At 43.7% G+C, this 27,312-nt stretch overlaps 1 protein-coding gene across 1 annotated transcript; it reads left to right on the forward strand.

The window, feature by feature from the left end:
- Nucleotides 1-2,364: 2,364 nt before the first annotated feature.
- Alg8 (ALG8 alpha-1,3-glucosyltransferase) lies at nucleotides 2,365-26,045 on the forward strand. Its single transcript, XM_055623324.1, has 13 exons — nucleotides 2,365-2,466; nucleotides 6,089-6,167; nucleotides 10,269-10,462; nucleotides 12,068-12,177; nucleotides 12,494-12,561; nucleotides 14,591-14,717; nucleotides 14,955-15,058; nucleotides 15,749-15,869; nucleotides 18,657-18,796; nucleotides 20,510-20,649; nucleotides 22,544-22,641; nucleotides 23,207-23,279; nucleotides 25,397-26,045. Exons 1-13 carry the CDS (start codon nucleotides 2,372-2,374, stop codon nucleotides 25,626-25,628), a joined length of 1,581 nt encoding a protein of 526 aa, XP_055479299.1. The 5' UTR covers nucleotides 2,365-2,371; the 3' UTR covers nucleotides 25,629-26,045.
- Nucleotides 26,046-27,312: the final 1,267 nt, after the last annotated feature.

The raw sequence follows: 27,312 nt of genomic DNA on the forward strand, positions 1-27,312 counted from the left end.
GAAGCTGCACAGTGAGACCCTGCCTTGAGGAGGGAGGGGAGAAGAACCCTGAGATGAGCCAGCTGTCGTGGTTCACAGGAAGCTGAGGGAAGAGGACGGTGAGTTCAAGGCTAGCCTGGGTAACACCAAACAAGAAGAACCAGAAACTAGAATCCCAAGTTTGCTCTTCTTTGAAATGATTTTTTTCTTTACTTTTTTTTTTTTATTATATTGATGTTTGAAATTATTTCTTAACCATGCAGGTAGATTATAACGGTAAAGCTACCGGGGAGGCCAACCAAATCCCTATAATGAAGCATCAGATTGCTGGTGGGGATTAGCATGAGGTGTGCTTCATAGGGCAGCAAGGAGAGAGAATTACTTGATCCCAGGAGTTTAAGCCAAAGCTGGGCAACACAGAGACCCCTCTCAAAAAGAAAAATGCCATCACAGTGAGCGACATATCAATTGAACAGGTGCAGAAGGGAAGTAAAAACTGCACAGTTGGTGTCTTTCTCTAAGTGGGTAATGTTGAAAAATCATTAATTCAGCTTTAGGTACAATGAGTGTGAGGTGTGTGGTAAACTAGCTAAGACCCTCCAAAGATATCCATGTCCTAATCCCCAGAGCCTATGAATGTCATTTACTTTGTAAATTAAGGCAAGGGGATTCAAAATTCAAGGTCAGCCTGGGCTCCAGCGTGACTTCAAGGCCGCTTAGTCCATCTATCTAGAGCTTCTGCTTCAAAATATATAAACTAAACAAACATTTAAAATGCATATAAGTGCAGGGGCGTAGCTCATTCGTAGAGTGTTTAACCAGCATGTGAGAAACCCTGAGAATTCAATCTCCAACACCAAGAGAGACGTAAGAGAGAGATGCAAAAGGCAAGGAGAAGGGGAAGAAAGGAGAGGACTGGAGAGCACAGGAGAGAGGCAAGGAGGCTGGGAAGGAACCCACCCACAGGGGATGTTAGATAGACAGATGTAAGTAAGTGGGAGTCAGAAAGAGGTATGGATTTGACGTAGAAAAATTTAGCATCTTAGAAGTGTGAGACTCCTGCCTCTGCAAGGGGCAGGTGCTTCAGGGAGAGCCTAGCTCAACAACACTAGAATACATAAACGTGGCAAGTGAAGCTGTGAATGAGGCATAAATTCAGATTAATACCTTGCTGTACATCTTTTGATAAGGCATTTAATTTCTCTGATCAATTACTGGGCATTTATTCCTTCCTGGCACCATCTCAAACAACTTGTATTTATTCTATTAATCTTAATAATTTGAGGTAATATTTTTGTTTTGTTTTTTGAGACAGGGTTTTTCTGTGTAGTCTTGGCTGTCCTGGACTCACTTTTTAGACCAGGCTAGGCTCGAACTCAGAGAGATCCACCTGCCTCTGCCTACCTAAGCACTGGGATTACAGGTGTGCCGCCAACATACCCAGTTGACTCAAGATAAAACATTTTTATTTTTATGAAGGAGGAAGGAAGGAAGTTAGGAAGTTAGGAAGGAAAGGATGGAGGAAGGGAGGGAGATAGAAAGTCAAGGTTTAATTTGACCAAGACCCTGTAGTACAAAAGGGACAAGAACAATTACACTGCATGTGCCTCAGCCCTTGTGAACCAGCAGCACTGGTACTCAGACTTAGCCCACAATGTCAATTTTAATAAACTGCCTAGATAATTTGCAATTAAATGAAGACGTGGTGATGCATGCTTTGGTCCTTTGGTCCTAACACCCCAGTGGGAGAGGCACGAAGATTTCTGTGAGTTCGAGGCTAGCCTGGTCTATACGGAGAGTCAAGTCCAGGCAGTGCTACACTGTGAATGAACTACCACTCAAACAAAAAATCTTAGAAGTGTGAGACTCCTGCCTCCGCAAGGGGCAGGTGCTTCAGGGAGAGCATTAGCTCAACGACACTAGAATCGAAAAGCCTTCAGCTCTGTATCTCTGCTCAAACCATTCTGAGTTTAACTTCCAGTTCCGACGGGCCCTCGGTGTTCCCATTCCAAAGACTTTCATCTGTGTGACGAACGACTAACTGTTTCCTTCGCAACCACTTTGAACAGGTCTGGTTTTCTCACGTGGGTTTCCCAGACCAATCAAGAATGAAGACCCGAGGCAGACGACCAACCACTATTTGAATGGAAACACATACGAACAACAACCAAAATGAACGAATGGATTTTAAAAATGTCACCACGGAGGTTCTGCACGGGCGCGGCTAACTCCTCCCAGCTTGAGAGACGACAGGGACGGGGCGACAGGTTTAAACCCTGGCGCTGTTTCCAGCCGGCGCCCCGCGCAGCCGGCGCATGCGCAGAGCTCACGGGCGGTGCCTCTGAGGCCTTATCCGCATGCGCAGCGTCCCGGAAGTGACGGGACTCCAGGAATGGCGGCGTTCAGGCTTGCGGCTGGTAGTGACCATTGGTTTTCGGCTTTGGCTCTCGGGGTGACACTCCTCAAGTGCCTTCTCATCCCCACCTAGTAAGGACCTGCAGAGCCAGGGGCTGAGCGGGGAGACCCCGCGGTCGGCAGGGTGGGCGAGACTTGGATGGATGTTTGGGGTACGAGGAAGAAATGCCATGTGTTCTCTCCGCCTTTGCTAAGATTTCTGCCGAGGGGCTTGGTACTTCACCCGAGAGCTAGCATATAGCCATGTCTGCCGAGGATGGGATTTAACGCCGTCTGAGGTCGGGCAAGTCAGTTCCGAGTTGATGAGTTTCAGGGCCCTCATCCTCCGTCTGCGAGTTAATGACACCCCCCTCCACCAGCCTTTCAGCCAGTGTAGGACCTGCTGCTTACAAGACCGGGCGGCGTCCTAAATCCCGAAGATTCAGTGGCCAACGAAGCGTTTCAGAACCTCGTCTTCCGGGGAATTGCGAGCGCCAAACTTTCAGACTCTTAGAAGGTTTTTAAAGGAGACAGTAACGGACTGGCAGGGCCTTTACCCTTGTAGGAGGTGATGTTTGAGTACAAATTCTCAGTATGAAAAAGAATAACCAAGGTGAAAAACACTTCAGGCTTAGGAAAGAGAAAGTGCAAAAGCCCTGGAATTAGGAAGAACCCAGAATCCTAGGTACAGAAAGTTGTCATTGTGCCTGAAGAGGTGAAAAGGAAGAAAGGTGGCCACACGGGCTGTGGAAAGTATATGCAGCGCTTAGCTGCGTGTGGACAGTGGGTATTCAGTATCCACATCTAATAAGTTTTGCCATCACTTCACCCATCCTTGCTGTCCAGGCCTTGAGTGTGTGCTCACAGACACACACTCGGCCTCCCCTGGATCTTCACACTATTTAGTTTAGGGCTTATTTGTATCCTTTAATCCAAGGTCATGATCTCTTGTTTAGTGTGAGAGAGCCATTTGTGCAGAATGCGTGTCCATTATAATGTATGTGTGAATATAAAGACTGCGTTGTATGAGTTAAGCAAAGTAACTTGGGAAAAGAAGCGGTTGGTTAGCAGAAAGAATAGCTAAAAGCAAAAACATCTTTCCTATCTGAAGAGACAACCCCCCCCCAACTCCTCTTACACAGTATTTTTATGCCTTAGTTCTTTCAACCTAAAAATATATCCTCAGGTACTTTGAATACTTGCCTTGGTCCAGGATTAATCTTGTCCTAGAATACCTTCATAGCTGCACTCTGTATTCACTCCAGCCACTGGTTAGTCTGTCCATCACGCTGGATACTAAATACAGTAATTTATCGTTTAATGACAGTGTTTCTGTCACTAATAGACTATATATACATGCATATATATATATATATATATATATATATATATATATATATATATATATATATATATATACAGTGATTGTCCTGTAAGATTGTGCGTTCTCCTTAAAAAAAGAAAAAAAAAAAAAACCAAAAAACCATTTCGTGTGTGTCAGGGGAAGGGGGTCACCCTTGGAGGCCAGAAGAAGGTGTTGGATCCTTTGGAGCTGGAGTTAAGAGGATGTTGTGAGCAGCTCAGTGTGGGTGTCGGAACTGAACTTGGTCCACCGTAAGAGCAACAGTCCTCTTAGCCACCTTTCCAGCCCAAATTTATTCCCTGGGGATGTCGGAGTTGTATCAGTTTGTAGAACTGTGCTCTGTAGTGTGTGCACAGTGACAACTTGCTTAAGGTTTCGGAAAGTGCCCTTACCTAATACATCACTGTGGTTGCTGTTTGACACCATGTTTCTAGTCTTAGTTTTGGCTTTTTTTTTCAAGTACTCTTTCAACAAATTATAATTACTTTTATTCTTCATATTCCTTAATTAGAAAAATGAACTGCTGATACTGCCAAACTAACCTTCTCTCCCTTTTGGTTTAAATTTACATAACATGGTTCTGAACATTTATAGCCATTCATTTGTATATCAACATTGGATGAGGAAGAAATACCTATATGAAAAAACTTTGGGGGGGGGGGACAAGGTCTCACACTGCACCCTAGGCTGGCCTCAAGCATGCAGCAGTCCTCCTTCTTCTTCTTGAGTGCTATGATTATAGATGTGTCTCACCAAGCTCAGCCTTTTGACTTGTGGTTGCTGCTAGTTTTGAGACAAGGGCTTAACATGTAGCCCAGGCTGGCCTCAATCTGGAGCTCATTCTGCCTCTGCCACCATACAGGTGCTGGGAATTGAACCCAAGTTCTCTGGAAGAGCAGTCAGTGCTCTTAACTCCCTCATCACCTCTCCAGCCCCCCTACTTTATTCTAAGCACTATACTAGCACAAAGCACTGTGAAAGGTTTTTTTTTTTTTTTTTAATTGCTCACAATAGAGATGGGCAAACTTACGGCTTGATTAAAGGTTTTGGTTACCAAAGATAATCTCTTCTCCAAATCTGACTAAAATGATGTTACCAGGAATGGCAGCCTGTGTCTGTAATGCCACCAGGAATAATAATACCCCAGGAGGCCCAGTAGGACTGTCATGAATTGGAGGCCAGTCTGGGCTACATAGCAAATGCCTTTCACAAAAATTACATAAATTATAAGTATGATAAAGGGTATCAATAATTATGTGAACAGCATTCCACAGTCCTTGAAAGCAGGTGGTAGAGTGATAACTTGTTTAGCAAACGTAGGAACCTTTAGCCGTTACGCAAGGTGCATATTTAATTAACTCCAGCACTTGAGATGTGGAGGTCAAAAACTCAAGAAGGCCAGGGTACAGGCACTTGGGGACAAGACTGACAACCTGAGTTTGATCCCCAGAAACTACACTGTGAGAAGAGAACGAACTCTCAAGCTGTCTTGACCTGTGTGCACGCGTGAGCACACAGACGCACTTGCATGCACAGGCCACTCTGCGCAAATAAATAAATGTAAAAATAGAAAAGAAATAAGGCCATTCCGGATTGTGTGTCTAGACCTTGGCTAGCTAGGCACTTGGGGATTGTTGCACAAAGCTACTCTACATTACTGATGTTAATTCAGGAGAACTTCCAAGGCAGGGAGTGTAACCCATGTTAGAGCATGATCTTAATGAAAGAAAACCTTTTGATGCTGGATGTGGTGGTTCATATCTGTAATCTCAGCACTCTGAAAGCAGGGTCAAGAAGGTTGACGCAAATTCAAGACCAGCCTGGTTTATGGAGCCAGTTCGAGACCAGCCAGAGCTGCGTAATGACACCTGTCTGAAAACAACAAGTCCTTGCACTCATGAGATGCTCAGTAGGTAGAGAGCCCTACTGGCAACCTCGGTTTCATCCCCAGGACATACAGAGTGGAAGGAGAAAACCAGCTCCCATACATTGTCCTCTGGCTTTCACACATGATCAACACACACAATCATATAAATGTAATTTTAAAAACTTAAAGCACTTTTGTAAGGCATTTTCTAGATTATGGATTTTGTTAGAATTGTTTGAGAAAGATAATGTCACTTGTGCAGTGGTCTGAGAACCTGTTTGAGACCTTCTCAGCCCTTGGATATCTCTGAGACCCCATCACAAACTCCTGGATCCTCCAGCAACTACAGAGGGGCCCTAACTTTCTGACCCCTAATAAGTGAGATGTTTGAAGGCCTTGTACATGTGTGCATGCCATGTCATTTTATAGGATATGAGGTACAGCTGTTTCAAAATCTCATTTGTTCCTTTGATTGGCTTGTGTAGCCATTCCACAGATTTTGAAGTACACCGAAATTGGCTTGCTATCACTCACAGTTTGCCAGTATCTCAGTGGTATTATGAGGTAAGTTTCAGTTTTACCTTTTAAAGATTATATGTAAGCCGGAGTAGTGACATGTACCTGTAACCTAGCAGTAGCTGTTGAGGTGGGGTGAAAAGGGTCAAGGCTGGCCTGGACTACATAGCCAGATACTATCTCAGAAACGAAACAACAGCAAAAGAAATGCTGTGTAGCGTCACCTTTAGATTGTTGCTGTTAAATCAGATTTTCAGGACTGGGAGTGTGACCCGGTTCTGAGCACTTGCCTGTTGTGAATGAAGTCCTCAGTGGATCTGTTAACTGACACAAGTGGGCCACTCCAGGCCAGGAAGGGGGCCCTGGAGCCAGGTCTGACAACCTGCATGTGGTGGAAGGAGAGCCACTCTGCAGTTTGTCCTCCAACTTCCACGTGCATGACACGGTATGGACACACACTATTATTTTTTTTAAACTAGAAAACTGTTCTCTCACCTCAACATGTGTGCTGTGGCATATATACATAATCTACCAGAGGACCCAAGCTCAATTCCTAGCACCCACGTCGGGTGGAGAAATACTGTTTGTAACTCCAGCTCCAGAGAGGATCGAAGCACCAGGCCTCTGCAGTTACTTGCAATCATGTGTATACACACCCTCCACAAATATGCACATAGCTAAAAATAAATCTTTCAAAAAATCCTTTTATTGTTTTTGTGCATGCACAAATGTGTGCGCACGTATGTATATATGCCACAACACACATGTTGAGATGAGAGAACAGTTGGGTAAAGTGCTTACTTCATAATCATGAGGGCCAGAGTTTAGGTGGCCAGCACCCACTTATGAAGCTGGCTGTGTGGCATGCATCTGTAATACCAGTGCTGAGGAGACAGAGACAGGCAAATCTAAAGTTCTCTGGCTAGCCAGTCTAAGCAAATCGGTGAGCCTCAGGTCTAGTCTCAAAACCTAAGGTGGAGAAGCGGCTAAGGATGGATGTGATGTCAACCTCTGGCCTCCATATGCATTGCACGGCTAGGCGTACCCACAAGGAGACAACTAAAACAGTGGTATTCTGGGTGTTGCAGGATTGTTTTTAAGATTTTAATTTTTAATCATGCATTTGAGTAAGGGCCCACAGAGACCAGAGAGGGCATCAGATCTTCAGCAGCTGAAGTTATGGGCAGTTGTGAGCCGCTCAACATGAGTGTTGGGCACTGAACTCAGGTCCTCTGTGAAAACAGTATGCACTCTTAACCACTGGCCATCTCTCTAGCCTCTTTGAAGATGGTGTCATGTAGCCCACGCTGGCCTTTAATTCATTATGTGGCTGAGGATGAGCCAATATCTTACAGTGCTGGGGACCCCAAGACTTTGTGCATGCTGGACAAGCACACTATTAGCTGAGCTGCATCCTCATCTGGCTTTATTTCCCAGGCAGTGTAGGGAAACCTAACCACAGTTGTTCTAGGGGACGGGATTTACTTTTACATAATAGTACTATCAATATTTCATAGACGTGCTGGGGAGCTTTGAGTGACTGTTTAGCCTGAGGGGTCACGGTTTGCACGTGTGGACACCAACCAAGAAAAGTGCTATGTAGGCTAGTCCAGAGCTTCAGCGGTGGTTTCAGAATGTCCAGGTTTGACAGCTCTGCTATTTCGGGACCATGCTGAGTGATATTTGCACGATGTCTGCAATCGTGAAATGATGCGAATTAAGGCAAAACAAGTAGGAAGCACTTGGTACATGTTCATCATTAGCATTATCTATATATGAAAAAGCTGTCCTCTGCTTTGCCATTTCCTCGTTTTTCTCTTGACTTCTTCGGAGTCTCCTTCGTAACTTTATTTTCACACCCCTTTCTTCTGACTTTAGTTTACTGACACATTTACATACTTTAAAAACAGTGAGTTGGAAATCACTATTTCCAACTGGTCCTCTCAGGCTCTGTCTATGGTCCTTATCTATCCCTTTTAATTCTGCTCTCTCTAGGTGTTCTTTCACTTCTAAAGCCTTCACACTCCCCATCACCTCAGGACCATTCTCCCTGTGCCAGGACTCTCCTGTGTCTGCTTACTTTACAAAGAACACATGCCGGTGCCTCCCTGTTCTTTCTAACAGGGAAGGGAAATTAGCAAAACCAGCGTGCAGTGCTGTGGCTAGGAGGCTCAGCAGGACATATGCTGGACAGGGTAGAGTTGACCGGGTAGTCTCTTCATGCCATCCCAGGAGAGTAGACAGGTAGAAGTGGGTTGTCAGTAGAGTCCTCCTTAGTTGTGACTTCACCTTTCCTCACTGACCTTGAAGTGGCCAACTAGTTGGGAAAGGCACTGAAGGGACCGTTTATCTATTGAGTGAAAAAATTGTTTGTATCTTTGTATGGACACGTTGGCTGTTTTAGTGTTTGAAAACCAGGGTTTGGCCCAGATTTCTCATCCCCAGCACTCTTAGTGGAGTGACTGGAAGGAAATACTAGCTTAAAAAGCTATCTAGGTAAAAAGATGGCCCCAAATAGGACCCCTTGGGGTGCACACGTGCCCAGTGTGGTGGTTTGTGTGGAACAGGGATGGTGTACAGAGAAGCTAAGGGGAGTGTGGAATGGGGATGGCAGCGGAAGCTCAAGGACTCTCTGTTCTGGAAAAATGGCCGTCTCTTACCAGCAGCCCACGTCTTTGACGATTTAGTGATTTCCAACTCACTATTTTTAAAGTATGTAAATGTGTCAATAAACTAAAGTCAGAAGAAAGTCTTCAACTTGCAAAGAAAAAAAAAGGCATCTTTTTTTCAAGAGAGATTGAGCTCTGACATTTTAAAATTCTAATGAGAAGATACGAATTAAGTCTAAATTGAGTTTTTAGAATTATGTGGATTTTCTAAACTTTTGTATTGTCCATATCCTAGCAAGAAGTCATTTCTGAGTATGTTCTCATGAACTCGTCTGTGTAAGTTACAAAGCCACTACTGTTAATATACTGTTAAAATAGTAATTGTAAAGAATGAGATTGAAAAATAGAATTTGTAGTTTTCTTTCCCAAGTTCAGTCGGTCATTTCGCTTATATTCTACATTGGAGACTTGGAATTAGAGAGGGCTCTTTCTAAGTGTAAGTGTAGAAGTTAGTGACCAAGGCCTCTGGGTTTACCTGGGGCCATCTAAACCTCCTGGATTTTATACCTGCAGGGGTGTGAACAGATCAGGATTTCTGCAGACCTAGCAGATGTCTGTCATTGGTTCTTTTTTATTATTATTATTTATTTAATTACTTATTCACTTCACATCTCAACTGTATCATTAATTCTTATAAGCAGGGACCGAGACTGGGAATGAGGCTAAGTGTTATTTATTTTTTAATCACAGAGAGACCTTGAACCATAATCCATGTGAAGAACCAGTATCCAGTGAGCCTGTACTAGACTTGTAGAGAAAGAAATTTTCCGCCGACCATGGTGTTGCACGCCTGTAATCCCAGCACTCAGGGAAGCAGAGGCAGGTGGATCACTGTGGATTCGAGGCCAGCCTGGTCTACAAAGCAAGTCAAGGACAGCCAAAGTTCCATAGAGAAACCCTGTCCCAAAAAAACAAAAGAAATTTTCAGTGAAAAGAGTAACAAGGGACTTGAGAATTGGCTCTGGTTAAGAGCACTTGTTCTTACAGAGGAACAGGGTTCGATTCCTAGCCCCTACATGGTGGTTCACAACCATCTGTAACTCCAGTCCCAGGGGAGCCCGACACCCTCTCAGACCTGCAGGGGCACCAGGCAGACCATGGTGCACCTATAGTCGTGCAGGAAAGAGACCCTCACATTAAAAACATAATTTAAATTCTTAATTTTTTTAAGTGCAGAGACAGAAGATTATGATTAGTGTATATCCTTGATACGTGGCCAAGGAATCTCAGGCTGGCCTGAGACTCAAAATCCTCTTGCCTCAGCCTCTTCAGGGCTGGGTGTGTAGGCATGCACATCCTGTCCATGTGTCTCAGTTCTCCTCATGTAGGAATTGCTCTGTGTAGTTAGGGCATTTTCAGTGCAACTCCACTTCATGATGCTGTTTGAAAGACTAGTGAACAATTTTAAATATTTACACCTTGTTTAGCTACTTAGGGTATGTTTTAATTTTGATTTTTTTTTTTTTTTTTTAAATCACAGGCAACTTCACCGTGGACCTTGGATTACCCCCCTTTTTTTGCATGGTTTGAGTACGCCTTATCACATATTGCCAAATACTTTGATCAAGAGATGCTTAATATTCAGAACCTGAACTACTGCAGCTCAAGAACGTTGCTTTTCCAGAGGTTCTCTGTCATCCTGACAGATGCACTCTTTGTGTATGCTGTTCACGAGTAAGTGGCAAAGGTCATGCTGTGTGGACAGTTGAGAGTGTGGAAGGTGTTGAGAAAATGTATACTGCTGATTTACAGGGGACACAATCCTGTGCATGTAATAGCAGATCCTGACAGCAAAAACCCAAGTTGAGCTTTAACTTGCCTGAGAGTAATTACAAGGAACAGTTGTGCGAGGTTTTGTGGAGAAGTGGGAATAAGTTAGGGTTCTGAGGTGGTGGGATGAGAAGATGATTTAAAAAAACTAATCCAGATAGAATTCCAGGACCAATTCTCTCACTCAGAGTAACCCCACACGCCTTCCTTTCTTTTTGGCCACGCCCAGAGGCTTTTGTGACCTGCCCTATTTTATGGGACATGCGTACACATAATACATACACATATATATCCATGCACATATATCCATTGTGTGTCACAAAAGTTAGGGAGTTTCATTCCAATAAACTCAGATTATCGTATGGCGTGCTGGAGAGGTGATTCAGCAGTTTAGAACATTTGCTGTTCTTGCAGAGGACAAAGGTTTGATTCCCAGCACCCTCTTGGCAGCTCACAACTGTCTATAACTTCAAATCCAAGGGGTCCAATGCCCTCTTCTGACCTGCAGGAGCCAGGCATGCACATGGTACACAGATACACAAATGAGCAAGTGCCATGTGAAAAAGGCAGGCATGTGGTATACATGTGTGATCCCATTTCTGAGAAGGTGGATGCAAGCAGATCCTTGATGCTGTGACCATCCTAACCCCATCTCAAAAAACAAAATGGATGACAGTCCCCAGAGACCCACCTGGCTCTGCCTCCTGACTCTAGGACTACATGTACTACGCTCGGACATCTGCTTTATAAATGTTGGTTCTAAGGAGTGAACCAAGTCCTCGTGCTTATACAGCAAATATGTCACTGATGGAGCCATCTCCCAAGCCCCTTATTAAACATTGTCATCATCATCACAGTGAGGAATTGAGACAGGGTCTCACTGTGTAGCCCAAGGCTAGTCTGGAGTTGGCATGGCTAACTCTTGAGTGTGTGTGGATGGGTCATGCATACACATTAGGGACTGAACTAGTCAGAGTCTTGCTCACACTTAGCCTGTACCATTCTGCCTTGTATTTTTCACTCCTTCATTTTTCTTCTTTCCTTTTTTAAGACAAGGTCTTTATGTAGCTCAGGTTGGCTTGAAACCTGCTGTGTTGTTGATGATGACTTTGAATTGCTGATCTCCTTCTTCTACTTGTCAGAGTTGGAATACAGGCATGTATACTGTGCTCAGTTGGTGCAGGACCCCCTGTGGGGTAGGCCAGCACTGTACCAACTGAGCTACACCCTGGGCCCACACTTTTCACTCTTAAGGACTGAACTAATGTGTGCCTTTTCTTTTTTTTTTTTAATCCTTGCTTGGAGGTCTGAGATTGCTGCTTGTTGGCTTTAGTTTTATTAAATGAGCACTGTTTCCGATCTGCATACCAGAGGAAAAGATGTGGAATTGACCCTGAGGTCAACCATGGACACCATGGACAGTTTGTCAGAAATGGCTCTGTGCAGAAGTGTTGTAATGTTGTGACAAAATGAAAAGTTATTTGTCTCTCTCTTGGTGTGCCCATGTAGGTGCTGTAAATGCATTGATGGGAAAAGAACAAGCAAAGACCTCACAGAGAAACCCAAGTTTATTCTGTCCGTGCTGCTGCTCTGGAACTTTGGGTTATTAATTGTAGACCGTATCCTTAGCATTCTATATCCTGTTCTGGTACTCTGTTGTGAACTAACAGGTTAATTCTTTGTGTAGTGATGATCATGAAATAAGAGCTTCTTTCGAAAGGGGGCTTGATCTGGATTACATAACTCCCCAAACTCAAACTCTGTTCTCTCCAAGGTTACTGGATTCTAGTTATTAAAATACTTTGTCCCTGAGTACTGAAGTTTGAAAACCAGTTAAACTATTATGTTTAGTTCACTCATTAAGAAAGCATCCACAAGTTCTCTATATATACCCCACTTGTGAATCTAGTGCCATCTTCCTTGACATCCATTCAGATATTCATTTCCAGTACAATGGCTTTTTATCTGGATTAATGCTGCTGTCCATTGCACGGTTATTTCAGGTAAATGCAGAAGAACCTAATTAGATTTCCCTCTTTAGTTTTTAGCTTTTAAAAATAACATTGTAGTGGACAACAGATAAATTATTTACCCACTGTTCCGAATTTCACCATATACACACTTTTATTGCTACTTCCACAAATTCTACCTGCTCTTTAGATGATAATTTTTCTTTATGTTACAGATGAGAAAATAATGTACTAACAACTGCAGTGTGGCAGGTGTGGATTAGAGTTCTGTGTTTGGCTGCTCTTTTTTCTTTTTTTTTAAGGCTTTTTTTTTATTATTTTTATTAATTACAAATACAGTGTTCTGCCTGCATGCCAGAAGAGGGCACCAGATCTCATTATAGATGGTTGTGAGCCACCATGTGGTTGCTGGGAATTGAACTCATGACCTCTGGAAGAACAGCCAGTGCTCTTAACCCCTGAGCCATCTCTCCAGCCCTGGCTGCTCTTTCTGTCAGGTGGAATCTCCAACAGCGTTTGCTGTATAAATGATAATGGTGTTTTTCAATGAGAAGCTTCTAGGTTAGTTAGAATAGTGTGATGGCAATATGGAATTTGAAATCAAAAGACCCAGGTTTCCATATTAATGTTAGTAAACTATATGGCTCACACGGGGCTTACCAAAGCTGTATTTGGTTCTTCTCCAATTCCTATGAGGTAGGTAGAACTCAGACTTCTTTTGTTGGGTTTGTCTGAGGTTTTATATACCTTTACTTTTGTGGATAAGTACCATATTTAGTCTCCTTATCCAGACATGGTAGTGTACCCTATAATCCAAGCTGTTTGAAACACTGAGGTAGGTGGATCCTTTAGACCTAAGAATTCAGGGCCAGTCTGGGCGACAGTGAGACCATGATGAAGATAGAACTCAGGGTCGTAGACACACTAGGCAAGTGCTCCAACTGGAGTTTTGGTTTTGAATAGACTGAGTATGTAGCTCAGTAGTAGTATGTTGTCCCAGTACAACCTATCAACCTATACACACAAAACAATTGTTTTTCTCACATTATAGATTATGTTCATTCATCCTCTGATCCTAGCTCCTCTTTGGCCAGGTTACCTATACTGTCTTTGGCTCCTTAGAATATAGTTTGTGGTTACTGATGACATCCCTGTATCTTAGCATCAGGTGTGATGCTTACTGTGTACCTGATGAATAATGATTTAACTATTATTTTGTGTGTGTGCATGTATGTTATGCCTATGAGTCTATGCGCACCAGGTGTGCACAGTTACAGGGGACGAACTACCTCCCTTAGAGAAGCTCCTTGTGGCGATGAGGTTGTAGATACCAGATGCCACATTTCTTTTTATTTTTACAAAATATCCACTAAGGCATAGTGATTGGCCTAGAGAGAGGCCTCAGCAGTTAAGAACACTGGCTGCCCTGTCAGAGGACCTGTTTTCAGCCCGCAGTGCCCACATGGCAGCTACAGCCATCTGCAACTTCAGCCCCTGAGGACCTGAAGCCCTCCTCTAGCTCCGGCAGGCATTGCATACCTGTGCACAGACACCCAAGGAAGACACTAACAACAGAACTTTACATTTTTAATAGTTGTAACTTTACCTGGGTGGGGTAGAACAAAACATGGTAGTCTTAGCTCTTAGAAGGCCCTGTGGCAGCACTGTTTGAATTCAGGAATTTGAGACCAACCTGAACAATATTGCAAGACCCTGGGGTATTGTAGTAGTTGTTTTGTTTTGTTTTGATACAAGGATTCACTTTTAAAATAGACGGGTTTGGTTTGGTCTTTTTTTTTTTTTCTGATAATGATTTCGGCTGTACAGAAAAGTTACACTAATAGTTTTGAGTCCTTGAGTACCCAACAGTCAGACATTTCCCCTCAATGCTACCCTCTTCAACAACCATTCACCAAACCTAAGAGACCAGCATTGGTTTATTCAGACTTCTTCAGATTTTCTACTAATACTTCCTTGTGTTCCAGGACCCAATCCAGGATACTCTGTATTGCATTCATGTACCTTGAACTTAAAGTGATGTAACCCCCTTTCTGTGTCCTAGAAAAGGCATATGGAAGCGGCGTTTCTCTTCGCTGTCCTCCTCCATTTCAAGCACATCTACCTGTATGTAGCACCAGCCTATGGTGTCTATCTGCTGCGATCTTACTGTTTCACCGCAAGTAAGCCAGGCAAGTCTTAGCAGCCATAGCAGAATACTTGTTTTCTTCCCTGCACCTACAGTGTTACAGAGCACAGCAGGCATCTCTCAGGTCCTGATCTACACGCCCTTCATCATCCACAAAGATCAGTGTGTACTGGTCATGGTGGCTCAGGAGGAAGTGGGAGGATGGTAGCTCCCAGGGCATTTGGGCTGTTGGAGGGTACGTCTTCACGCTCCTGGTAATGCTGGCTTTTCTTGTCTATAGATGGCACTGTCCGATGGAGCAGCTTCAGCTTCATCCGTGTTATTTCCCTGGGACTGATTGTTCTCCTAATTTCTGCTCTTTCTTTGGGCCCTTTTTTAGCCTTGGTAAGACATTTGTTTTATTTCTGCTTTTTACTTTTTAAAAAATAATGTAAGCCATGCTTTTGTTGTTGTTTAAAAAGAACAATAAAGTAGGGAATGCACAAAGCAACTGTTAAAACTCCTTTCTTTCCTACCAAAGATAAGGTTGTGTGTCCTTGCACGTGAGAGCTAGTTCTCATTGTGGATTCTGCTTAAATGCACCTACTCATTAAGGTTTCTGGTCTCCAAGATTAGGCCTTGGGAGTCCGTTATACACAGCAAACACTGTAAAATGCCTGGGACAGATGTTCAAATATTTTCTTTTCTCTCTTTACACCCCAAAGGCAGTTTTACTTGCTATTAAGATGGAGGATGGAGGAACACCACGTCTTCTGTGGTCTTCCCTGCTCCCCAACACTTCAGTGGGCCTAGATGGACTACAGTGTAGTCTCTGCCCTGTGTAAATTCTGCTGGACTTCCTAGGAGCATGAATGGGTATTCACTGACTTTTATGTGTCTTCTCACTGGCCAGTTGAAAATGTAGGGCAAAAGAGGTCTGTGGCTTGCCTGGGATCACTCACTTGCAGAAATCAAGATGGGAGCCCAGGCTGCTGAACTTTCAACGCACTATGCCACAGGCAGTTTCCCTGTTCTGTTTTAGAATTTGGAAAAAAATTAATGACTGTTTAATCGTTTCATTTCTCTGTTCAACAGAACCAGCTTCCACAAGTCTTTTCCCGACTCTTTCCTTTCAAGAGAGGCCTTTGCCATGCCTACTGGGCTCCAAACTTCTGGGCTTTGTACAATGCTTTGGATAAAGTGCTGTCTGTCATTGGTATGGTATCCAGCTTTTTCACTTAGACTATGAGCTCTGAAAGGACTATGTCCATCAGGAAGTGGAAACATCTACCGCTGTTTTGTGTTTCGGATGTGTGTTCTGGATTGCTTGGGCCCCAGCCCTGAGCTGACATGCACGTCAGCTCAGGGAGAGCGGAGCTAACTAGCTTGCGGCTGAGTCTTTTGTCAGTAAGTGGACTGCATTCCTTGCAAATTCCTTGTGGCATTGAGGTTGTAGATGCTTTCTGTGGGTCAGTAGATGGAATATTTAGACACTTTTTGAAAGGTGTTTTTAATGTGGACAAGGTGTGTGTACTTGAGAGCTGGTACCCACGGAGGCTAGAAGTGCGGATCCCCTTGGACTTGGAGGTTTAGGTGGATGTGAGTCACCCGACATGGGTACTCAAAACCAAACTCAGGTTCTCTCGATGAACTCTTAAACCTCCAAGCCATCTCTCTAGCCCTGCCCCCATCCAGATACTTCTCAAAGACAGTTTTTGCCTTAAGTAAAACATTATTTAGCAAAGTTAACCCTACTTTTAAACTTAAATGTTTGAAAAAGGGAAAAAAATGTATGAACTGTGACTCTGAGCATTGGACCAATAAGAAAAATGACCCTGTCTTCCAAAAAAAAAAAAAAAAAAAAAGATAAAAGCTACTAATAGCTTCAGTGCTGTGCAAAAGCAGGTCAGAGGCTACATTTGGGCTTTGGGCTATTGTTTGTTGACTGACTCCTGATATCAACTTCTGCATAAATTGTTGACTCTGCACCATTGCCAGCTCACTTGATTACCCTAGTGTTACTTTTGCCGCAATTCTTTGGGGATTCTTGAACTTTACTCTCCTGCAAAGCATGTTGTCAGGAGTGAAAGCAAGAATAAAGGTATGTTAGGTTGGGCCATCAAGATGGCTCAGCAGGCAAAGGTGCCTGCTGCCAGGACTGACAACCTGAGTTTGATTCCAGAACCCATGTAGTAGAAGGAGGACACTGACTCTGTCAGCTTGTCCTCTGACCTCCACGTGTGCACACAACTCTCCGCAGTGAAGAGCACTTACTGCCCTTACGGAAGAGCTGGGTTTGTTTCCCAGCTCCCACATGGCTGCTCACAGCTACCTGTAACTCCAGTTCCGAGAGATTTGACGCTCCCTTCTGACCTTTTCGGGACCAGGCACACACATGGTGTTATCAGTAGTAGAGACTTTGGGGCCACCCAGACCCAGATTAGGTTGCACTCCAGTTGGTTACTCCCGTCTGTGTGCTCAGGTCTGAAGTAAGGACACAAAGTCCGACGACATGGTAGCAGATGCTGGCTGCAAAGTGGCTTTTACTATTTTTGTTATGTACTTATGGGAAATTGATATTTTATTTACTTATTTATTTTTAGGAATTATAATTTGGTTCATCCCTCACTCATCAGTCCAGCATCAGTGTAATGGCATTCTTACAAATTAACCTCAAATGTTTATATTTTGAAAAGCTGTTACCACTTAGTCCTGTATACAGTACAAGGCCTGATTGCCCTGCCTGAGCAGGAACCTGTGAACCTGCTCTCCAAAGATGCCTCACATGGAAAGTCAGCTGCAGCTTAAGAAACTCAGGGGAACAGCCCTTAGTTTTAAGATAGAATCAGGGGCTGGGGACTGACTGAGCTGGTGGAAAGCAAATCCTAGTTTCACTGCCAGCACTGCATAACCAGGTATGGTTGGGCACACCTGCCGACCCAGCTCTCGGAAGGTGGGAGGCAGGACGATGAGAGATTCAGTCATTCTTGGCTGGACTAACTACATGAGATCCTGTCTCGAGAAGGGAGGGAGCTGAGTGTGGGGCTTACACACCTGTAATTACAACACTTGGTGGGTGCAGGGAAGAGGATCAGGAGTTAAAAGCTAGCTTGAGCCACATGAGACTGCATCTCAAAACAAAACAAAAAAGAACCAAAAACTGAAGGGGAGAGGAGTGTATAGAAAATATATTAGTAGGCTCTGTGTTCCCCACATTGCTGGCTCTCAGTGGCGAAAGACAGGGCTGTATGCGTGCTCAGGCTGTCTTGACTGCCCTCTCCTAACTCTGCAGTTTGTTTTGGGTAGGGCTTGCATCATTGTTCCAGACTTAGTTCATCTGACAAGTAATTATTGAACTTCTGTGTTTGGGGATGGAATGAACTCATCATTTCTGCATTTAAGGGTCGTAGGATGGTAGTGAAAGTAAGCACCGAAACACCACCAGAGAATGCTCAAAGCAGCTTTACCCCTCAATTTAGTTCTCTTTGCATGCCTAATTTAGTTAGAGTGGGTGAATCGTTCAAAGGGAGCCGAGTGAACAGAGGGACATAGCTGTCAACAGTGCTATACTGGACTCAGTGCACCGAGAATAAGCACAGATGAGGCAGTAGAGAGGTGACAGATGAATGAAGCTGCTCTATGTGGAACACGAACTGAGCGCTGCAGGAGATGAAAGGTGCGAAGCTTTGGTGTGACATGGTCTGCACTTTAAATAGCTTGCAGCTTTTAAGTGGTAGAGAAGATCACTGCTCACGTGCTGCCTGACCGCAAGGTTCCTGAACGCTGCACAAATAGCTCTTCCAGTTTTAGTCTGTAGCTATAGATTATCATCTGAAACCAGAAGGAAGCATCTTCGGGAGGCAGCACAGTGCAGGTTTAAACTCATGAAACTCAGCTGTGAGCAGCAGTAAGATTTAGTAGCCTTTTCAAATTAGTCTCAAGGAGCTGACTCATAAGATCTGGAGTACTATTGATTAAAGTAAACTGTCTGCTTCCCGTCTAGGTTTGGAGCTGAAACTTCTTGATCCCAGCCAGATCCCCAGGGCCTCAATGACAAGTGGTTTGGTTCAGCAGTTCCAGCACACAGTCCTTCCCTCAGTTTCCCCTTTGGCAACCCTCATCTGCACAGTGTTGGCCATATTGGTAAGAACTTGGCGTGTGGTTATCATTTGTTGAGTCTGCCTCTGCCTTTCCTATCACAGTGCTGACTGAATTTCAGCTTTCAAGCTTTTCCAACTGCAGCAGAAATCCCATGGCTGAAATCCTGCAGACTAGAGTATTTCCTAGCAATTCTCAGAGTAACTTTGAACACAGGAAGGATTACCAGAAAAGCCTCTGTAAGAGAGTCTTGCCAGTGGCTGTTTAAGCCATCTGTCCATCCTGGCATGAGGAGAAAGAAAAGCCCAAGTAGGAAGCATGGCGTTTGGTGTGGAGAAAGGAAATCTCTGTAGCGGAATATCCAGGCTTTGTTTTGTGTTTCTCATTCTTGGCTAAATGATCAAAATGTGTCTGGAAAACAGGATATTTTGTCTTGATGGTGATAATGAATTGGAAGGAACAGTGGCTCTTTGCACATTCCATGAGAGTCAGCTGCGAAGCCAGGCATGGTGGCACCAGCCTGCAATTCTAGCTCCTGGGGAGGTGGAGGCAGGAAGATGGCTCCTTGGGGGCCAATCTGAGCTACATAGCAAGACTTTGTCTCAAAAAGAAAAAAAAGTAAAAGCTACTGTGGGTCAAATATTGTGCTTGGTGACTTCAGTTTTGTGACAGTTTCAGTAGGATTCAACATAAACAACTCAAGCCTGCAAATAATTACACATTAGCTTTAATTTTGGTTTCTAAGTGATCAAAATCTCCTGGCAAAACACCTGGCCCCACTTAATTGTATGGCAGTACTGGTGTGCAGGCAACTAAATCCTGCTGGTCTGTTTATTCACAGGTTTTAGCTGAGGTTTAAAGATTCTAAAATCTAGCCTTGGGGCTAGGGCAGTGATTCAGTGAGTGAATTCAGAGCCTCAGTTTCCATAATTGAAAACTGCCAGGCAAGGCTGTACATACAGGCATGCCTTTAACCCAGCAGTGTGGAGAGCAGGAGGAAAGCTAGGACTTGCTGACCACCAGCCTAGCTCTAGGTACAACGAGAGACCTTGTCTCAAAGGAATAGTGCCGCGGTAGAATGCACCATACCCAACACCTTCCTCTGGCCTCTCTGTGCCTGTGCCCTTCCCCCACATTTAATATATAATCCATATAATACCAGAGAGAAAAATAAATTAAAAAACTTTTTTTTTTTTAAAGCTGGTGGTGGCTCATTCCTTTAATCCCATTCAGGGAAGCAGAGGCAGACAAATCTCTGAGTTTGAGGCCAGCCTGGTCTACAGAGTGAGTTCCAGGACATCCAGGGTTACACAGAGAAACCCTGACTTGAAAAACTAATGGGAAAAAAAAGCCTTAAAGCCTCAGATTTGCAAGCTGTGTTATAGAGGACAATGGTTATGTTATTGGGAATTACACTGCAGCCCACAAAACTGGTAAAATCTAATGGATTATCCCCAAAACATCTATGAATTTTTGTAGTTTGACCTAGTAAGTTCAATGAATATTAGCTAATTATACAGATAGTAAGTTGTAAGGTTCATTTTAATAAAGTAAATACATATTGCTATGGGCTTGCATTTTCTTTTGTAAAGCCAGCTTTGCGGGACTGTCCCCAGGGTGATGGGTTATCCCAGTGCAGTGGAGAATCCCCTAGTTCTGCTGTTTTCAAACATGACCCAGACTGTGTTTACCTGTGCCATGCTTCTGTAGAGCTGACTTTAATGACACTGAAGTTCTGTCTTTGCCTGTTGTTTCTAGCCCTCTGTTTTCTGTCTTTGGTTTAAACCCCAAGGGCCCAGAGGCTTTCTCCGATGCCTGGTTCTTTGTGCCTTGAGTTCCTTCATGTTTGGGTGGCATGTCCATGAAAAAGCCATACTTCTTGCGATTCTCCCCATGAGGTAAGCAAATAGCTCAGAGTTGGCATCTTTCATAGTGTCTTACTGCCTAATGACTGTGCTCATGAATAGACATTGGCAAAGGAATGAGGACAACAGGCTGGTTGGCTTGGATATTTAGACCTGTGAGGGTTCTGAGATGGGCAGAAAGCATGTATTGTTCCTATATTGTTGATGATTAAACACTGTAACAGGTCTGGGTATTGGGTGGGAGTGTGGCCTGGGAAAGGCTGGCATCCTTAACCTCAGCACATCAGTAAAAATAAAGCCTTGGGATTGCTTGTTCCATGTTGTTAGACCAAGTAAGGACCAAGTATCACAAAATGGCTCCATATATGTCCACTTCAGACTTTTCCAGAGCTGTTTTTTTCTTTCCTGACTTATTGGTTTGCATGATTTATTTTGGAACAGCTCAGCATCCTTTAGGGTAATAAGGATAAACTGGTACAATCCCATCATAGAATCTGCAGAAACCAGGGCTCAGAGAGTTAGTGACTTAGCAGAGTTACACAGTTACACTTATTTTGGTGGCACATGCCTGTATCCCTCAGTACTGAGGAGGCTGAGGCAAAAGGATCATGAAAGGCTACCCTGGGCTGAATACCACGATACTGCCTTAGAAACTCAGTCACAGTTAGGACTTCAGCAGTCCTTATTTTATGGAGTCCTGTGATCTTCTCACTGTAAATGGAGCTATGTCCACTTGACATCTCATTAAATCCAGCACATAAATGGGAATGGAATCTGCCCTTTTTCTGTTTTTGAGGGGTTTTTCACATAATGAGAAATTGTTAAAACTATGATCAGTATGTTTTCTTTGGAACCATAGAATTTTCAGATGCAAAGTGGACCAAACTTTAGTCTGACTCATATTGCAGATCCAGGGATTGTCTGAAAGATTAGCTATAGGGGGCTGGAGAGATGGCTCAGAGGTTAAGAACACTCACTGTTCTTCCGAAGGTCCAGAGTTCAATTCCCAGTCAACCACATGGTGGCTCAGAACCGTCTATAGTAAGATCTGGTGTGCAGGCAGAATGTTGTATAAGTAATAAATAAATTTAAAAAAAAATTAGCTATAGGTTTGGAAGTGAATCCTTGAGTCCAGTTTCCCTGTCTGTCTCAACTAAGCACCTCTCAATCCAACATTAATTTATTTGATTAAGACAGTTACTCATTACTCAGCAAAGCAAAGTGTTTCTCTCTCTCCTATCCTCTCCCTCTCTTTCTTTCTGTGGAGGATGTCTGTCTTATTCCCCTATTCTCTTTGGAACATTTTATTGATTGCTTTAAAAACAACATCCAGGACCTGGAGAGATGACTCGGCACTTAAAAGCACTGACTGCTCTTCTGGTGGACCCAGCTCAGTTGCTGGCACCCTCTTGGCATTTGTAACTCTGGTTCCAGGGGATTGGTGCCTCTTGACCTCCACAGGCACTGAACATGCATGCACATAGTACACAGACATACATGCAGACAAAACATACACATTAAGTTAGCAAACCTTTCTGTGGGGGACCTTTTTTAAAGCAAACATGTGGGGTTGGAGAGATGGCTCAGTGGTTAAGGACACTGTTCTAAGTTCATTTCCCAGTAACGGCTTGCTGCCTCACAACCATCTATAATGAGATCTGATGCCCTCTTCTGGCATGCAGGTGTACATGCAGATAGAGCACTCGTGTACATAAAATAAATAAATCTTTAAAAAAAAATACATGAAGTTCTCATTTGAATTGGCTTATAACAAAATCAGCATTTATTTCACAGGGGGATTATCAGTATTCATTTTATGAGGGGATTATCAGTGTTTATTTTAGCCAGTCCTATACTAGACATGTTTCTTTCTTTATTTCACATTTCAGTTGCATTAAGGAATTATTGTAAGAATTTTTATTTTTAGCCTTTTGTCTGTGGAAAAAGCAGGAGATGCAAAAGTTTTTCTGATTCTGACCACAACAGGACATTACTCCCTCTTCCCTCTGCTCTTCACTGCACCAGGTAAGTGGCATCTTTTTAGAAAGATATAACGTCTCACCATGCCCTTTCCATCCTGTCTTTAAAACTGTGCTTCTACTTAAATACCTGGGAATCTTCTGGAAGAAGAGACCTTTGTTCTTTCTCTTAAATAAAACCTCCAGTTTGCCCCTAGTTTTGAGTAGATTTAGATGCTTCATATGCCAGGTGGTGGTGGCACACCCCTTTAATTCCAGCACTCGGGAGGCAGAGGCAGAGGCAGAGGCAGCTGTATCTCTGTGAGATCGAGGCCCAGCCTGGTCTATGGATCAAGTTCCAGGACAGCCAGGGCTCTTTTACACAGGAAACCCTGTCTCAAGAAGAAAAAAGGTGTGTAGTGGCACATACCTGTAATCCCAGCACTCAGAGGTTGGAGGCAGGTAGATCTCTGTGAGTTCAAAGTCAGCCTGGCCTACACAGAGCGTTCTGGGCCAGCTGGGGATATGTACACAGACTCTGTCTTAAAAAAAAGGAAAGGAAGGAAGAAAGAAAGGCATATTAACAATGTCCATGTGCTGTCTTATCATCTGTATTTTTTCTTTTTTAACAGAACTTCCCATTAAAATCTTACTCATGTTACTATTCACCACATACAGTATTTCCTCACTGAAGACACTATTCAGGTAATTTTAGAATTACATTTAAGGTTATATTCTCTTTTGTGAGATGTTTGCTTTTAAATAGTCAAAGAGGATTTCAAACATGTTTTTCAGTTGGGGCTGGGGTGGTGGTTCCGGTGGTAGAGCTTTCTGTGTAGGCAGGAGGCCTGGAGTTCAGATTCCTAGTAGCCCCATAAAACAGGTACTGTGTGCACCTGTAGTCAGTCCCTGGGTAGCCAGTCAGTGATGTACTCTGTGTGCGCATGCAGGCATGCTTGCTTGTTCCAGTCTAAGAAACTAAGGCAAGGCCTGGAACAGTTACAGCACTGGCTGTTCTAAAGAACCCCCGTTTGATTCCTAGCACCCACATGATGACTCAAAACTATCTGTAACTCCAGTCTCACGGGTTCAACCCCTTTTTCTGGCCTCCGTGGGCACCAGGCACACATTTAGTGCACAGATGTATACGAAGGCAAAACACTCATACACATAAAATGACTTTTTCTTAAAAAAGGTAGAGAAGCAATTCCAGACACCTAACTTCACCCTGTGGCCTCCACACGTGTGCATGCAGCATGTACACACATGTGCACACGCAGTCATTGCTGTTGCAGCAGTGGTGGATCCATTACAAATGCTTGATAAGTAGAGGAGAGAATGCCCATAACCCTGAGCTTCTGACATGGCAGCCTAAGTTATATCCTCAATTTGGGGGGTACATGAAGAAGACTGCCTAACTTAAAACCTTAGTCATTGTGGATAAGGTTACATGGCTACAGATACAAATGGAAAAAATTAAAGTAGACTTACACTATGTAAAACGTTATTGGAAAGCCAGCAGTGGTGGCTGCATCTTTGATCCCAGTACTTGGGACGCAGAGATAGGCAGATCTTTGAGTAGGAGGCCAGCCTGGTCTACAGAGTGAGTTCTAAGACAGTCAGGGTTATACAGAGAAACCTGCCTGAGGTAAGGGACCAGAGAGAAAGAGAATTTGCTCAAACATGTTAAGTTATTGGTAGTTGTCAAAAGATGAGAATAAGGGAGAGACATGGTGGCATGTGCCTTTAATACTACTCCTGTGGGGGAGGGGGCAAAAGCAAAAGATCTGTGTGAGTTTAATAACAGCCTGGTCTATGAATTGAGTCAGTCAATAAAGAAACTTTAAAAATAAAAAATTTTTAAAAAGCACTCCCTGTCAATTATAAATGAGATGCAGTGTGTCTTTCCAATGGAATACTAGAGAAAGGAGTGGAGTTCAGATACATGCTGCGACATGGATGAGTCTTGACAAGGAAAAAATGCTAAGTATGTAGAAGAACCAGTCATTGGATGGTGGTGGCACAGGCCTTTAACCCCCACACCTTCGAGGCAGAGGCTCTCTTAATTTGAAGCCAGTCTGCTCTACAGAGAGAGTCCCAGGACAGCCAGGGCCACACAGAAAGACCTTGACTCTGAGAGGAAAGGAAAATAAACTAAACATAAAAACACGAATGTTGTTTGATTCTGGAATAAGCAAATGCATAGACAGGAGGTTGAAGGAAAGCAGTCCTGTAGCCTCTGCTGGGGATCATGTTTTTGTGTTTAAAGTTTATTTATTATTTATACAGTTTTCTGCCTGCAGGCCAGAAGAAGGCACCAGATCTCATTATAGATGGTTATGAGCCACTGTGTGGTTGCTGGGAATTGAACTCAGGACCTTTGGAAGAACAGTCAGTGCTCTTAACCTCTGAGCCATCTCTCCAGCCCATGGGGATCATATTTTAAAAGTAGTAATAGTGTACATAAGGCCACTGAAACTGAATCATTCAAAAGTTATTAAAATATCAAATTTTGTGTGACTTACGTTTTACCAGAATAGGCATTTTTTGGACTCCCAGATTCCATGGATGTTCTTACTCTGTTGTCACAGTGCCCCGCCCCTCCCTACCTGTCTTCTAAATACAAGACTGGTTTTATCTGAGCCACATGGTAAGTGCAGCAGATGAAATCGTGGAGTTCATGGAGCGGCACAACATGAATGCGGCCTTTGACTGCAGCGCTGGCTGTCACTCACAGGGAGGGAGTACAGGTGGGAAGGCAAGAGCTGGGGGTGTTGCTAAACCGAGTGTGGCTCCTCTAAAGCCAGACTTCTCTCCTTCAGAAAGGAAAAACAGCTCTTCAATTGGATGGAAACTTCCTACCTCCTTGGCCTGGGGCTTCTGGAAGTCTGCTGTGAATTCGTATTCCCTTTTACCTCCTGGAAGCTGAAGTACCCCTTCATCCCCTTGCTGCTGACCTCAGGGTATTGTGCGGTGGGCATCACGTACGCCTGGATCAGGCTGTATGTTTCAGCGTTGGCTGGCTGTCGTGTGAGCAAGACAAAGAAGCAGTGAATAAAGACGCGTCTGGATGAAGGCCAAGCAACTACTTCATGGGATTCTAATCAGAGCTTGAAGAAAGTTGCCAGGGGCAGGATCTATTTATTTACTGGATCTGTTTAAGGACCATTCTTCCGCACTTGGCCTTGCCCTGCCTAGCAACCTGATTGTCTCTATTGCGAGAAGCCAGTTGCCCTCTAAGCAACGAAACCTGTTTGAGAAAATGCTCACTTTCCTGTGTTAACATAGTCTGCGGCCATTGAGACTGCTGTGCCCACTGAAGGGGCAACCAGAGGTGGTTAGCAGCATAACTTCCTGTAGCTGGTGCTGACCACTGTTAGGATGTAATACCTAATTAGATTTTGTACCTAAGGAAATATAAAATGTCATTTTGTATTTATGCATAAAATATCAGCATGTTTTGGGTCATTACCAGCTCTTATACTTATTTTCCTATTGATAGATACATGGTGTATTGTCTCTGTTCTGTGCACCTTGTCCCAGGAGAGAGGTTCTCACTGAAATGACACACTGATAACACTCAACAAGCCAGCGGATAGTTAATGTACTGCCCTACAAAGCCACTGAGACTCCAAACCACATTAACTATCTACTATAGTTTTTTCTCACAGTAGGGCCTGCTGTTTGCAGAAAACCACCGTGTAAGCTTCCTCCTGTGCACACTCTGAAGTGCTTTTAGTTCTTCTCCCTTTACTTTTTTAAGATGTATTTTACTATTTGTCTGTGTGTGCTTGCATATATATGCATACACTTTTTATCTAGGTCCTCAGTTCTCCTGCCATCTACTGCACATTCAAAGCAGCCAACATTAGCTGACCAAGCAACGTTCATATATCAGTTACCCATTATCCCTACAGAACTAAGAAAGCCCAGATTCAGTGTCATCCCTGGAGTGCTGGTCCAGCCATCCTGCCTATTAAATTGCCTGTTGTTTCAACAATGAAGATGGGGTTTGGGCCAAAGGGAGAAGAAAGCAGAGCTCTAGCTTTACCATCCCCTTTGCTTCCTGTGTTCAGTCCCAGCATAAGTAATGGGTGTGTGTGTGTGTACATATGTAAATATTAAAGCTAGCACAGCATAGTGATGAGAGAGCAGAGGACTGGGAGTCAGGCAGCCTGCTGAGAAATCAAGCTTTTTCTTTTTTCCCTTCCATTTATTTTGTGTGTTTATGTGTCGGTGTGTGTATGCACTGGCACCCACATGTGGAAGTCTGGGATAACATAGGGGTCAGTTCTGTCCTTTCACCGTCTCTTGTTGTCATGTACCAACTTGAACTCAGATTACTTGATGACAAGCACCTTAACCCACTGAGCCGTCTCACAGATTATTTAACCACTCTTTACCATAGTGTCTTTATCGCTAAAATGATTATATAGAAGATGGCCTGAAGCTTTGGGGGTGGGGTGAGGCGGGTCCAGACAGTCTCACTGCGTAGTCCTGGCAGGCCTGGAACTCCATATCTAGACCAGGCTTGCCTTGAATTCACGGTACCTGCCGGCCTCTCCTTCCTGGGTAATGGCATTGCAGGCATGTGCCACCACGCCTGGGCCCTTTTTAAGTGTTCAGTGCTTATCAGTTGCTGTTTATCTTTGTCCTCTAATCTTCCTTTTCATTCCCCCACACATGCTCCTGCTGTGCCAGGGCTCTGCTACCACGAATGTTTCTGTTTTCCTCAAAT

Source organism: Psammomys obesus, unplaced genomic scaffold (genome assembly GCF_907164565.1).
Source record: "Psammomys obesus unplaced genomic scaffold, mPsaObe1.curated_primary_1811, whole genome shotgun sequence".
NCBI classification, from domain to species: domain Eukaryota; kingdom Metazoa; phylum Chordata; class Mammalia; order Rodentia; family Muridae; genus Psammomys; species Psammomys obesus.

Bases quoted from the DNA above. Each gene is read 5' to 3' on its own strand.
- Alg8 (XM_055623324.1), top strand. From the start codon at position 2,372: ATGGCGGCGTTCAGGCTTGCGGCTGGTAGTGACCATTGGTTTTCGGCT. The intron at 10,463-12,067 runs GTAAGTGGCAAA...GTGCCCATGTAG, and splicing joins TTTGTGTATGCTGTTCACGA to GTGCTGTAAATGCATTGATG. The intron at 20,650-22,543 runs GTAAGCAAATAG...TTTTATTTTTAG, and splicing joins CTTGCGATTCTCCCCATGAG to CCTTTTGTCTGTGGAAAAAG.